The 14,742-nt window shown below is 43.1% G+C and overlaps 1 protein-coding gene across 1 annotated transcript in view; it reads right to left on the bottom strand.

Moving 5' to 3' along the window:
• Positions 1-354: 354 nt before the first annotated feature.
• The window catches only part of LOC137428885 (uncharacterized), an 87,940-nt gene continuing 73,552 nt past the window's right edge, over positions 355-14,742 (bottom strand). The window contains exons 2-3 of the mRNA XM_068118739.2: positions 3,105-3,245; positions 355-2,970 (exon numbers count right to left, since the gene is read on the bottom strand). Coding sequence (XP_067974840.2) covers positions 1,751-2,970; positions 3,105-3,138 — 1,254 coding nt within the window. The 5' untranslated portion in view covers positions 3,139-3,245 and the 3' untranslated portion in view covers positions 355-1,750. The remainder of the gene's footprint in view (positions 2,971-3,104; positions 3,246-14,742) is intronic.

Consider the following 14,742-nt stretch of genomic DNA (forward strand, 5'->3'; position numbering starts at 1 on the left):
ATCAATCGTCAAACCTTACTAGCCAGAAAATGGTCACGGAATTGAAGTTTTGGACCTAACTATGCCCTCCATTAACAATGCTTTACCATTGATGTTGAGAAAAATGTGGTAGCAACCTGCTGTGTGGCTTCCACGTTGGGACCTGTGTAAGTGAGCTGCGTGGCAGGAATCGGTGATGGCATGAAGTGCAGTCAAACAATGATGGTAAATGCTATGCAAGGCTTTCGACTGGTTTGGTGATCAAGTCTCGGTTTGATCAAGTTTACTTCTGGGGATATGGACAACTCCAAACTCTCCACTGACTGATAAAATTGATATTAATGTGCCATTACATATTCACAACAACACAGGCAGTGCATTTGTGCTTTGAGGACCTCTCTTTAATGTGAAACCATTAACAAATTCAAGTTTCATGAAAAATATAGGCAGAAGTGTTCTTTTGATCAACAATTTTACAACAAGGGTGTTCTCCCAATATCACACATGGCAATGAAACATGGACTACAGCAAAGATCGAGTAAAATTGATGTCCAAACTGCCATGGAAAGATGCCATCTGAGCATAACCAAAAAGGGACAAGAAAAACAACGAAATCAGATGGAAAACAAATTTTCTAGACACTGGTCACAATCAAAAAACTCAAATGGAACTTGGCTGGATACATGGGAAGGACAGAGACAAGAATTACAAAACTGCATTCCGCCAAGGCCCTGGAAGAAGCACGGTGAGATCCACGATCAGATTGAGAGATTAAGTTGTGTTAACGTACAGGTTTTTGGCATCAAGTTTTCAACAATGCTCTGTTATGAGAATGTGGAGAACCAAATTAATAAATTTTACATTTTTTTTACCTGTCATCTTATATAAATTTAGCTTGAGTTGGGTGGACATGGATGGGCTTAGCATTCTGAGATTCTTGTTGCCTTTTGGCATCAGGTTGCAGTCATTGTTGTGGATATTCTGGTGAGAGCCAGCCATATGGCTTTCATCAAGGGGATCAGGGGTGCTGGCTGGTTGTCCGGAGTTACAGGTGGTTCTCTGAAGAGTTGTGCTCACATGGTATATGCCAAAAGGGCTGTACGCTTTCACAATCGCGTTCTCTTTACTGGTTCACTGAATATCTCGTTTACTGCTGCGGAATGCTTACAGGAGGGGCATGCACAACCTGGTGTGGGTAATGCTACGTGAATTTAACAAACCTTCATCAGCAAAACTCTTCCCACAGTCAGCCATTTTTTTATGTGAGCACTCCAGCGTGGGTTGCACGATGGAAGTTCAAGCTCTATTTAGAAATAAAATCCTTGTCACAAAAATAACTTTTGTAAGGACACTCTTGTTGGGTTGTCATCTCCACATGTGGGTTTAGGAGGTGCGAGTAAGTTCTCCCAGAACTCAAAATCTCCACCTCCTTTTTCGGTAAAGGATCATTGTTCATGAACCAGTTTGTGAAACTTCATTCTCATAGTTGTATTCCAAGGGCTCGTTTTAGAATCCTCACAAAACCTCTGACAGCCTCCACCTGTAGCTTGTTTGTGGCGATATTCCCTGGAATGCTTTTTATGTGCTCAATTGGTGTTTTCTTGATCATCCGGATTTCCTGTTGCTCTGACAATCACTGGTACAATTTCAGGTTTCTTCCATTTCTCAATGCTTTTGACGTTATTTTTTAAGTCCTGGTATTTCAGATTTCAGGTCTCATGTATGGATGTTGATGTGCCTTTTCAAATGGCTGTTATGATGGAAAGATTTATCACATAGAGCATTTGTGAGGTTGCTCTCCTGTGTGGATCATCATATGCTTTTTCAAACTGCTGTTTTGAGAGAAACCTTTATCACATATCGAGCATTTGTGAGGACGCTCTCCTGTATGGACCATCATATGCTTTTTCAAATCACCTTTTGCAGAGAAACCTTTATCACATATCAAGCATTTGTGAGGACGCTCTCCGGTATGGATCATCATATGTTTTTTCAAATCGTTGTTTTGAGAGAAACGTTTATCACATATCGAGCAGGTGTAAGGACACTCTCCTGTATGGATCCTCATGTGTATTTTCAAATGGCCTTTGTGAGAGAAACGTTTATCACATATCGAGCAGGTGTAAGGACGCTCTCCTGTGTGAATCCTCATATGTAATTTCAAATTGCCTGTTTGAGAGAAACGTTTATCACATATCGAGCAGGTGTAAGGACACTCTCCTGTATGGATCCTCATATGTTTTTTCAAATCGTTGTTTTGAGAGAAACCTTTATCACATATCGAGCAGGTGTAAGGACGCGCTCCTGTATGGATCCTCATATGCTTTTTCAAATTGCTGTTTTGAGAGAAACCTTTATCACATATCGAGCATTTGTGAGGGCGTTTCCCAGTGTGGATCCTCATGTGTATTTTCAAATGGCCTTTTTGAGAGAAACGTTTATCACATATCGAGCAGCTGGAAGGACGCTCCCCTGTGTGAATCCTCATGTGTATTTTCAAATGGCCTTTTTGAGAGAAACGTTTATCACATATCGAGCAGCTGGAAGGACGCTCTCCTGTGTGAATCCTCATGTGTATTTTCAAATGGCCTTTTTGAGAGAAACTTTTATAACATATCGAGCAGGTGTAAGGACGCTCTCCTGTATGGATCCTCATATGTTTTTTCAAATTGCTGTTTTGAGAGAAACCTTTGTCACATATCGAGCATTTGTGAGGACGTTTTCCAGTGTGGATCCTCATGTGTATTTTGATGTTACACGTTGAAGCAAAATCCATTCTGCACACATTACACTTATAACGTATTTGCTTTTCTTGAACATTTTTGTGTTTGTTTAATTTCATGTTAATCTTGGTGTTGCGAGGCCCAGATAAACACTTGTATTTTATGGGAAGTGAGTGTTGATCTTGTGATTGTTTCTTCAAAAAAGGCTTCTTTCTCACTGTCAAGCTGCGACTGGACCTCATTTGTCCCATAATATTTCTTGATTGTCCTGCAGAAATAAAGAACACAATATTTTCTTTTTTTGTCAAAATCAAAATGCTAAATATTTGACACTTTTCTGAAAATTTTATATTTTCGCAACACAAAAGATTGTATGTTAATTTTTTTTACGTTTCCACTCACCAGATGCAAAACAGGCAGCACTTCCGTTTGTCATGTGAATATCATCTGAACCTTCCTTTGCAGAAGCACATTTTGAATCTTCTGTGACAGATGAATCGTTGTCGTGTTGTTTGCCTTCCACATTTACAGGAGAGACATCACCTGTGTACAAATCAGCGTCAGTCTTTTGCAGGGAAATGAGATTGAGAACCATATGAAGAGTTCATAGAACATGTTACGCCACACAATGTATACTTCAATTCAAATATAACAATGAAGTTAAAGATTGTTAAATAAAAATTCCGGATTTTAAGTCCGATTGAAGCAGTCTTCGACATCACCTTTATACACCACCCTATTTGACATGTCCAAGTGCTGCTATACTGGAGGTTTTTTTTGGGGGTTTTTTTGGATACTGAATCGAGGCTCGTGAAAGAGATAACATTTATTTCACAAACAAATCAACCAGACAAACAAAATATATAAAAAGAGGGAGCGGAAGACAAGATGGGGAGAGAAGGGGAAGCACACAAACATACAGAATTAGGTTATTGGAATGAACAAGAAGACGATTTATGTTAAACAGTGTTCAAGTATTTAATTCAATTGAAATAAAATAAAGATTGTGAAAATTTTTCAAAAAAACTTCTGGAATTTACTGGCATTGTGGTGTAGTCGCTATTACCTCACTCTATCTAACAAGTTACATTAGTTATTTGTGCCTGTTGTTTGTGTCCTTTATGATGTCATTCCAAACATTAAGTTTCCTGTTTGGAATTATTTTCAATTTTGTTTGACTGCCAAATCAGCAGACAGAGTGAAAATATTGTTGCAGACACGGGGTTTGGGGTGCATCACGTGTGGGACTTCTCGGACTCTCCCTGACCTCTGAACCTGCAGGCCGCCGTGCCGTGGATAGGTCCCGGGCCCGAAAAGAAGTTAAGCGACTAGTGACACTGATTGAGACCGCCAAACATAGCAACACAATTGATCTCGGCAGGCGATCCGTCCATGGCATGAACAGGCAGGAAGCCTCTCCTTGGGTGGCCAGCGCGTTCAAACAGCAGCGAATGCTCTGGCGTTGCAGCTTTTAAGCTGCTTCCATACTCAATATTCTATACTCAGTCAGCCCCTCTCTGTGGAGAAGTTTGGCGGTGCATCCGTAGCCTGTCAATTAATTTAAATTTTCGCACTGGCATTCAGTGGATTTCCTAAAGCAGGGGTTCCCAACCTTTTTTGTGTTATGGCCCCCTTGGCTCCCAGAGCACATCCCCAGCACCCCCCTCCCTTTCACGAGGGTCGAGTGGCGGAGCGCATGCAAGCAGGCTAGGGGGGTCTGGGGGCGTGCCCCCCAGAAATTTTTTGATTTCTAGATGCTCTGTGGTGCATTCTGAGAGGTGTTTTTTCCTTTAATTGGCTATCTTTTTTGAATGAGAATTGGTAAATTATTACACAGAAAATGAGGAATTCCAAGGAGCCAACATGAACATTTAGTTCTATAGTTTTTTTGTTCCTCACTGGCTCCCAACTACATCGTTTTTGGAAGAAACAAACAAAGCAACGTCGCTCGAATGATGCATGTTTGATATGAGATTTTAATATTATCAGTAGCAACACTATGGACAGCATAAAATAGAACTGTCACACAAGAAAACAGCATGAAAAGGTTCCAAGTCAAGAATATGTGAAAACTAAAAACCTCTTGTGTCTGTATTTAACGCAGTGTGTAATAATCTCACAAAAAGAAACTCAATTCGACAACAACTCAAGTAATTAAAACTAGGGACGTGGTGCATGCGCCGTAAAAGTCAATTAAAAACTCAGTGGGATGGCTGAAATTGCATTTTAGCTACCAATTGGGGTATCTGTGGTTGAGTCACAGTCAGGACACAGCGGAGGTCATCTTCCACATGGAGCCGATTACGCTGTTTCGATTTGATATTCAACAGCGTGGAAAACCCCGCTTCACAGAGATAGGTAGATGAGAATGGCAGAAGCACCCGGATAGCTATCTGTCTGATATTAGGGTAGCGACCCATTCCCACCCAAAACTCCATCAAGTTCTTCTCTTTGAATGTGTCTTTGGCAAATGAATCGTTTCGGAGATCCAGGAATTCATCTTGCATTGCCTCCGGCATGCTCTCCATGCAAAGGTTGACGGAAAAAGGATTCCTCACAATTTTTGCCTCATTGTCGTCGAAATCAGGAAAATACTTATGAAATTCTAGCTCCAGTGACTGCAGATGCTCAAGAATGTCATTTTTCAGTACAGGATGAAGCTCTTTTCCCATGCTGTCTTGCAATTCAGACATTCTTTCGAACATAGCAATGTTTCCTGTGTTCACTTTCCTGCACCAGTTTTGGAGCTTGGCAACAAATCCTCTGAGATGATCGTGGAAAAGAATAATATTAGTCGCTCTTCCTTGGAGCTTGAGGTTCAGCTGGTTCTGCTGAATTATTCTGTGGTTCTGTGTTCAGAATTCTTCCTTGATATCATCTCCCTTGACATAGCGAACGAATGCCAGTAGCTGGGAGCAGGAACTAACATCGGTCGATTCATCAAGTTGAAAAGAAAACAAGCCGAAAGTCGCCGCCTTAATCTCATTGATGATCTGTTGTTTCACATCTACCGACATGTCACGGATACGACGCTGCACTGTGTTATTCGATAAAGACACCTGTTCAACTTTGCAAGCCTCTGCCTTGCCGAGAACCCGTTCAACAATGAGGAGGGTACAAGGCTTGATGAGTGTCTCCCCAATCGAGTGGGGTTTTTTCTTCTTTGCAATTTCAAGAGAAACTTCATAAGAAGCCTGTACAGTTGCTACATTTTGTTGTTGAAAAGCTCCTCCCTCATCCAACTTCTGTCGCTTTAAATTTCTTTCATGCCGCTTGAATAATTCAGGATCCTGCTTTGCATGTTGTGCGTGATTCGTCTCAAGGTGCAACTTCAACTTGAATGGCCTCATGGATTCAGTACTCAAAACCTGGACACAGCACACATTGTGGTTTCTCTTGGCCAGACACGGTAATGGACGTAAATCCAAGCTTAATGTATTCGTCAAGATACTTAATTTTTTTACTCCCAGAAGCCATAATGTCAAATCTGCAAAAGGAAAAAAACAAAACAATATCAAAGACAAATAATAATACTAAGAAAGAAATAAAAAATCGTTTTTAGTATGGTTCAAATTGCCCCATGCCCCGCCCCCCCCCGTCCTGAGAAATTCACCATGGCCCCCCAGGGGGCCATGGCCCGCAGGTTGGGAACCACGGTCCTAAAGGGAAGCCAGACGTGTTCTCCATATTCACTGCTTAGGCTGTGGAACCTCTGCAGAAGTCACACACATACATACGCCCCGTAACCTTCAACATTCCCACACTCACACCATGGTACTTCCCCAAACCATGCACGCTTACAAGCCGCCTCGCAGACCAGCACCCACAACTTACACACACCGGCCATCTCACGATCCCTCGCACACCAATTATTCACACAATCAACTACACAATCATTCTCACTCCATTCACACACATGGGCCACCCCATGACAGTTTACATACTGGTTTACAAATGAGCCATCCCACTGAGGCTTCTCCACACTCTGCCTTATCCTCTCATCCAGAAACCTCTCCAGCACCTTCATGACATGACAAAGAAGTGTAATTCCCCTGTACTTCCTCAGATCTTGAACACCCCCCATCCCCTTTCAAATCGGCCCAATTAACCCTGTCCTTCACACCTCCGGAATTGACCCACCTCTCATACATATACACAAAGAATTAAGTTAAGCACCCCCCCCGTTTTTTTACAACCTCGCACATTACAAGTTTGTTGTCGTCAAAACAGTGTAATATACCCATGATATTGCTATATTTTCTGGAGAAGTGATATTATGGTCACATAAAAACATAACAATCATGCCGTTTTCAATATTTTATTCTGAATAATTTAAGGTGAAATTTTTTGGGAATTTTAGGCATATTTTCACCTCAATTTAAGTATGGAGCTATAGGTCCATCACGGACAGTGTGGATGACGTTTATGTTTTCTAACGTACAGTCATTGTTCTGAGAAGACCTCTAGCGATCTTTGCGTCAATAACGTGTGTAGGACCCACGTGATCGGATCACTGACTCAACCCTACGTCTCATAGACCCTGTAAGCCGTCGTATGCGTTGCTGTGGCAGGTTGTTCCATTCCCGATGTAATGCACGTTCCAATTCATCCAGATTGGCTATTGGAGGGACCATCTTCGCAATTTGTCGTCCCAACATGTCCCAAACGTGCTCGAGGGGGTTCAGGTTCAGGACAGGATTAGGGGGTGCTTAACTTAATTCTTTGTGTAGGGGTGCTTAACTTAATTCTTTGTGTATACATTTAAGAACCTCTTTGTCCACCTGACTCCAACATCTCCTGATGCAAGTATCATTTGTGTTATACCTCAACACCTGGCGCCCTTCCCTTTTTCATCCTCTTCAATGCCGTCCGCACTTCCTTTTCTGTGATCTCGACTTTTCCCTCCACATAACTCTGCAGCTACAGCTCGCTGTTGCTTCCTTCCCGATTAAACAGCTCTTTGAAATATCCTACACACACCTTCAATCATGCAACAGTCTTTGTCACTAGCCCTCTGCTTCCCTCCTTAATCTTCTGCAATTCCCTTGAATGCCTCTCCATACTTCTTCCATTCCTTCTCCATTTCATCCGTTTCTTTGCCAAGTTGCTCATACCTGGCCCTCAACCTCCCCTTGTAGACTTGGGTGACGATTCCCCGACACCATCCCCATGTAATAACCTTCTGACCCCTGCTCTCAACCTCAAAACCTTTTCTTCATCCTCACCACATACATCACAGGCTTGTGCTGGGAGGTAACATGCTCTCCTACCATGACCTTGCAATCCTCAACCCTCCACAACCGTCACTTCCTTACCACCACCAAATCCAGTTCTGTTCTGTCCACTCCTATTGGTTACCGCTTTTGAAAGAATTAACCAGCTATGGCCATCCCATTCCTTGACATCAATGCCACCAGCTCTTGATCCTCTCTATTCCTTTCCCCCAACCAAATTTACCAACACATTCCTCTTCACCCGGCTCCGCTACACCGACATGAGCGTTAAACTCCCCCACAATGCAAAGCATCACCTCCATCCTAACAATTCCTGTCATCCTCTCCAGTGCGTGCCTGAATTTCTGCTTCTACGTCCTAGACTTTCCCGTTGGTGGCCTATATACAGATATAACACACACCATTTCCCTCTAAAACACCACCCATGCCATAACTCACCATCCCCCCCCATGTTTCCACTCTGACCACCTGCTTGCTGATCTCTTCTGAAACTATTATTCCAACACCATTACTCATTTCATCGACACCCACATGCAACAGCTGTACCCCCTTCTGCAAACCTCCTGGCCCTGTCCCCTTTCCCTCTGGTCTCCTGCACACACAACTCTTGCAACCTCCTTCTCTGCATCATCTCCACCACCTCAACCCCTCGCCCTCCTCCACCCCCTCCCCCCTCCTCCACTTCCCCCTGCCATTGATCCCACATTCAAACTACCAAGCTTAACATCGCCTCTGAATCTCTGCCCGCCTGGCAGTGCTAATTACCATCTTGATTAGTTTGGGACACTCAGAGAAAATTTTAAAATATGAATTATGCATTTGTCGGAGTGGGAAAATGGGAAGGTGATTTGGGGATTGGGGGAGGGAGGAAAGAGGTTTTGGTGTTTGGGGTAGTGAAATTAAAGAGAGGGTAATTCATCAATGTGTGTGCCATCCCTTGGATGTTCATTAAACTGGCATCTCATCTGCCGACATTAGTTGGTGGGCATTAGTTGGTGAGCGTTAGGCAGGGAAATACTGCTGGATTCTTATGTTGATGCATCGTTTTACTGTTTTATCGGAATAGGTGAGTTCTCAAGGTTTTGAGGAATATACATTTTGAAATTAGTTCCCTCTTCCAGATCACCTTCACCTGCACGCAAGTCGACATTTTATTTTCTTGTCTACAAAGTCGAGGCTTGTGTAAGAGCAACACATAAAGCACAAAGACATAAACAGAAAACACATAAAACATAAAATAGAGGGAGTGGGAGACAAGAGGGGGAGAGGGAGGGAAGCACAACAACAGTAGAGAACAGGGACTGTTGTAGATCTGCAGAAGGAAGAGGACGGGATGGCGGGGGGGAGGGGAGGGGAAGAGGAGAAACGGTGCTAAACAAATGGACACTACTTGGACAATCAGGAGAGAAGAACGGAATTTGAAAAAGGTGGATTTGGAATGTATTCACGGGGGTAGAAAACATCAAGTTTTGGATGGAGGAAGAGAAGAGATGGTGGATAAGAGAAGATAAGAGAAGTTACCCAATATTGCACATAGATGGTAGATGTCCATACTGCAGTTTCGGAAATTTTGTTCATTACGACTCAGGCCTTGATTTAGGTTTAAATAAACATTTCAGAATTAAACAGATTCTTTTCTTGAGAAGAAAAACCAAATTGTTGTTGGGAGGAAAAAAACAATTTCCACATTTTGTTCGTTTTGTTGACCAGTGGGGTTTTTTTAAATTTCATACATATACAAGATCGAGGCTCGTGGAAGAGCTAACATTAATCACAAAAAAAACAAGCGGACACAAAAAAACATACAATAAAGGGAGCGGCAGACAAGATGGGGAGAGAGAGGGAAGCACACAAGTACAACAGTGGAGAACAGGGACATCGGGAGATCTGTGGGAGGGAGAGGGCTTGGCACTGGGAGGGAGAGGGCTTGGGACGGGGAGGTATGGGAAGGGGGGTGGGGGGAGGGAGGTATAAAACACAAAGACACTGCTAGGACTTCCGGGAAAGAAGTGGGTGTGGAAGTGTAAATTTATGAAGCAAGCAATTTCTATGAGCCTCAACCCTCCATTCCTAGTCTGCAGGTGTCTTTTTGTGGTTTCCATGCAAATTTGGGATCCCCTGCAGTTGGCAAGTTGTCTCCGGCACTGACCAGAATCGTGGCTCGAGAAGAGTAAAAAGCAATGGTGAACCACATGTTGTCACCAATGACTGATGGAACATTATTACAAATAGGGGAATATGTAATACAGATGGGATGTGTTTTTGGAAAATAATGTGATGTTGGATCGAGTGTCTATTTGAATTATATAAGCAAGTTGGAGAAAAGATATTGTTTTCTTGGTAAATAATTAAATAATACAACTGATGCCACAATGTCTAACTAGATAATTGCTGGATCATCAAGGTTTGCTTACCAATGTGCTCGGTGAGCAAGCTTTCATTGTGACTGTGAGTAATCGACTCAGCACGAAGTCTGAACTAGATAAGTGAATGGAAAGTACTCGGTAATTATTGCAGAGTCGAACAATGGAAGCGGATAAATCGCTCTGCGCTGACCGTTGTAAAGACAGTTCAGTGGACGCTTTTTTCTTTCTTACTTGGAGTTTATTTAATAAATAGTTTTATAAAATTGTCAGCGTTCTCAGGAAAATCTCTCAACAAGAACGATAATTAAACACTGAATCAAAATAGCTTATTAGTATTTGATAAGGGTTAGTCTAAAAAAAAACTAAAAAAAACACCTTTAGAGGCCATTTTCCCCCGCAAGCGGGGGTTGGCCTTTTTCGGGAACTGTGGTTGTTGTTGTTTTTCGGTCCCCTTTTTGAAGCAATGTTTTACGGCCGGATGCCCTTCCTGACGCCAACCCTTTTTGCCACCTTTAACGACAAGCAGGGAATTACCAGTGAACTGGTACTCAATTTGCCGACCTCGGAAGGATGACAGGCTGAGTCAACCCCCCTGGCGTTAATTCAGCGATTGACCAGGATTCAAACCCAGGATCCTAGGATCCTAAGCCGGCACCCTCGCCGCTAGCCCAACGCCGGGAGATAAGGGTTAGTCTGAAATATGAAAAATCACTCTCTCTGTTTTTTCTGTTCACTCTGTTCACTGTTCTGTTCACTCTCTGTTTCTCAGTAAAATCTTTTGTGGGATTGCAGTAGGATTTGACTTATGAGAGAAAAGATGAGTTTGCAGATTGAAAAGGGATGGGATTGCTATAGCTATTGAAGTGACTGTTTTGATTGAGAAAATACTTTTCTTATTGCATGCCTATTTTGAAGTTTTAACATGACTTATCACAACCCATGTTACTCGTGTGTTTATTCGTAATATGGTATAATAACCCTTGCATCAAACAATAAATGAATTACAGATAAAACCACAAAATGGTTAAAAAAATGTGCTTTGAAATACGTAAGTGGTCTTTGTTCTTGTCGTGTCGAAAATGAGTAAAAGATATATCCACTTCACTGAGATGACCTTCAGATGTTCTTGAAGGGATTAGAGAGACGGGGCTCCGAGGTGTTTTGCAGGAGACAATGGAAAAGCAGAAAACCACATTAAATAATTTGGAATGCAAACCTGCTGTCAGCAGGCGGCAACCTAATCCTCGACACCGAGTCCCTCCCACCCAAACTTTGCCCAACCAATCCTATTGCTCTCCTCCCCTCTCTTCGCTCCTCCCCCCTCCACTTGTTCCCTCCCACCCAAACTTTGCCCAACCAATCCGACTGCTCTCCTCCCCCCTCCACTTGCTCCTCCCACTTGAAACTGTATAAAAAAATCAGAACGAATGACCAAATAGCCAGGATACTTCACTTGGCTGGTTGATTCTGTATGTTAACTGTATACTGTGCATGCTGGTGTTTAGTATGATATTTCTTTGTGCATCCCTACTGTACCAGGATTTTCACTCTGGACTTTGATCTAAGATTTGTTGTAAATCTTCCTTGTGTGTTTTTGTGAATCGTACCATGCTCTCCTTGGTTTGATAAGGGTCATTGTTTTCTTGCTGTGTATTTCTGGCAGACAGAAAGTGTTGTCGTCCTCGGGAATTAAAATTTGTGACTCTCTTCTGACAAGTTGATGGACATTGAATTTTTTTGGTTCATCTATTACATACTACTGGAGGAAAATATCCCTAACAGGGCATTTCAAAAAAAGTGGATCTGGGGTGAATTAACAGGGGTAGAAAAGATGAAGGGTTTGGATGAGGGAAGATAAGAGATGGTGGTGAACAGCTGTTTTAAAGACCTGGAGGGAGGAGTGGGATTGAAGAGAGTGAGGAAGTTTGTTCCAGAGGTGGGAGAAAAAAGGAATGAAAGAGTGAAGGTGAGCAGAGAGTCTTGATTTTGGCAGTTTCACCAGAAGAGGGTTGCTGGCAGATCTTGTGCGACCTGTAGGAATATTTGGGGGACAGAGCATAGACAAAGCTGGGGGAGCTAGGCCGGAGAGGAGTCGGTAGAAGAAAGAAAGACCACCAACCTGTCTGCGGTGAGCGATTTTGTTTATTTTATTTTTGTTTATCCCCCACATCCTGGGTTGGAGTTTGGTTTCAAATGAATTTTTTTTTTTTTTTTAACGTTCACATTTGTTCATCCAAATCTTTCCAAGAGAAAGAATTATGCAATGCATTTCACTGTTTAAAACAAGGATAAGAGAAGGTGGAGGTACATCATATTGGATGTGGGGGATCTCTTGAAGATCTCCTGGGAGATTGATCGGCTGTCTCCGTGCAGCGGGCCTGTCCCAAGAGAACTATCCAGGGCTATAGAAGAACAACAACAATAATAATGTTTAAGCCCGTCCATGGGTAAAGAGAGGTACTCAAACTACAAGAGGAAAGCATTGCTCGCCATCGCAAATCCCCATGCTTCGTACCAAAAGTAAAGTAAAAAGATGGAAACAAGTTCCACCAGGAATGACCCAATATCAAATCTTGAGGGTTTCCTTTCCATTTTGACCCGTGACGCTAAATCCTGGGGCATGAACTGAGAGTCAAAGAAAAAGTTTACATATTTCATGTGCCCTGCAGTGCTGATTGCACATACAAGGTTACATTAAACAAGACCAAAAGTCTAACAGCGGCGTAGCCAGGATTGTTTGATACTTTAGTTGAAGAGGATAGTATGATGTGGGTGGAGATACCAGTTAGCAAATAATGTCAGTATTAAATTATTTTGAAGTACTCTCAATCTCAAAGCTGTCTTAAATGTGAAGAGATTGCTTTGGGACACTGGTTTATTCTGTACCAGCAAAAGTACCCAGCGTCGCCGGGTAACGATGAGTCGCTTCCTGATGGGAATATGAATGAGGGGAGGGGGAGAAGGGAGAGAGAGGGGGGAAGGATAGGAGGGGAGGAGAGTAGGGAGGAGGAGGAGAAGGTGAGGGGAGGAGAAGGTGAGGGGAGGAGAGAGAGGAAAGGGGGAGGGGGAGGGAGGTGGAGGGGGGGGGGGAGGAATGGGGAAGGGAAAGGAAAGGGGAGGGTGGAAGGAAGGAGTGGGGGAAGGGAGACAGAGGAGGGAGAGAGAGGAGAGAGGGTGGAGGGGAGATAGAGAAATGAGGGAGGGGAGAAGAAGGGAGGATGGAGGGGGAAAGGTGGGGAGAGGAGGGAGGAGGATGAGGTGGGGTGGGGGAGCGAGGGAGGAGCAAGGAGGAGAGAGAGAAGAAAAGGAGGGTGTAGTGAGGAAGTGGGGGGGGGGGGGAGGGGGGGGGAGAATGACAATTTCACACAAAAATGTTCGTCAATGAACAAATTGGTACGTGAAAACAAAAAGGAAGCTCTGTCTGCTGTAACGCCATGGCTTGCAAGGGCAGCCTCAATTGTGTTTGATTGAGGGCAGCCTTGCCTCAACGGCAGCCTTGCAAGGGCAGAAAGCTGATTGCTTCTGGTTGAAATGGCCGGCGAATTAAAAAAACAGATCGATTTCAAGCAGAAAATAATGTGGAAACCACTGAGAGCAGACAAATTTAAAAAAGGGTGTTGTAACATACACAAACTTCCCCGGCCTTGTGACTAAAAACAAAAAGGGAGCTCTGTCTACTGCAATGCAAAAGCAGCCTGAATAGCATTCACTAAATGCTAAATATGGTAAAATTTTGCAGATTTCACTCCAGATTTGGACATTAGTTAGTCTACAGCATCCAATGCTCATATCCGAATCCAGATTTTGATGATAAGCTTCAATTATGTAATGATAAATAGATCGTGCTTCCAAGGCAAGGCACGTTTAAGGAGGCCGAAACAAAATGGTGGGTTAAGAATCCAGCAAGGTGCAGTGTGCTGACCAAGATGGCAGGCCGCCATATTGATAAGCCACCACATCGGGGTTTTTTTTCTCATGATCACCTCTTAATCATCCTCAAAAAGGGTGTTATAACACACCCAAACACCCAGCTTTCATCTTTGCAATGTGTTGGAAGTCCAGGTGTATGCATGCAAAGTTTGGGGCCGCTAAGAGTAGTCGGAAAAGGTTTGTTCTTTGACACCTAATTTTACATTAAGTGAATGGGGAAAGAGCGTTGGAACTTATGGACCACCCACCCAAAAACATCTGGAAATTTCTCCCTCCCCATCTAATCCATTGACAAAGGTTAAATCCTCAATAAACCCCCAAACCCTTTGTTGATTCTGAAACACCCATATTTTCTTTGAACACCTGAGCCACATTTTTTTCGAAGCCCCGCCCACTTTTTTCTAAGCCATGCCCATTTTCCCCAAGCCCTGCCCACTTTCCCTAAACCACACCCACTTTTCCACAGGCCACGCCCACTTTTTGCAAACGCCACCAACTATGACATCATTT

Source organism: Myxine glutinosa, chromosome 6, assembly GCF_964187855.1.
Source record: "Myxine glutinosa chromosome 6, kmMyxGlut1.1, whole genome shotgun sequence".
NCBI lineage: Eukaryota > Metazoa > Chordata > Myxini > Myxiniformes > Myxinidae > Myxine > Myxine glutinosa.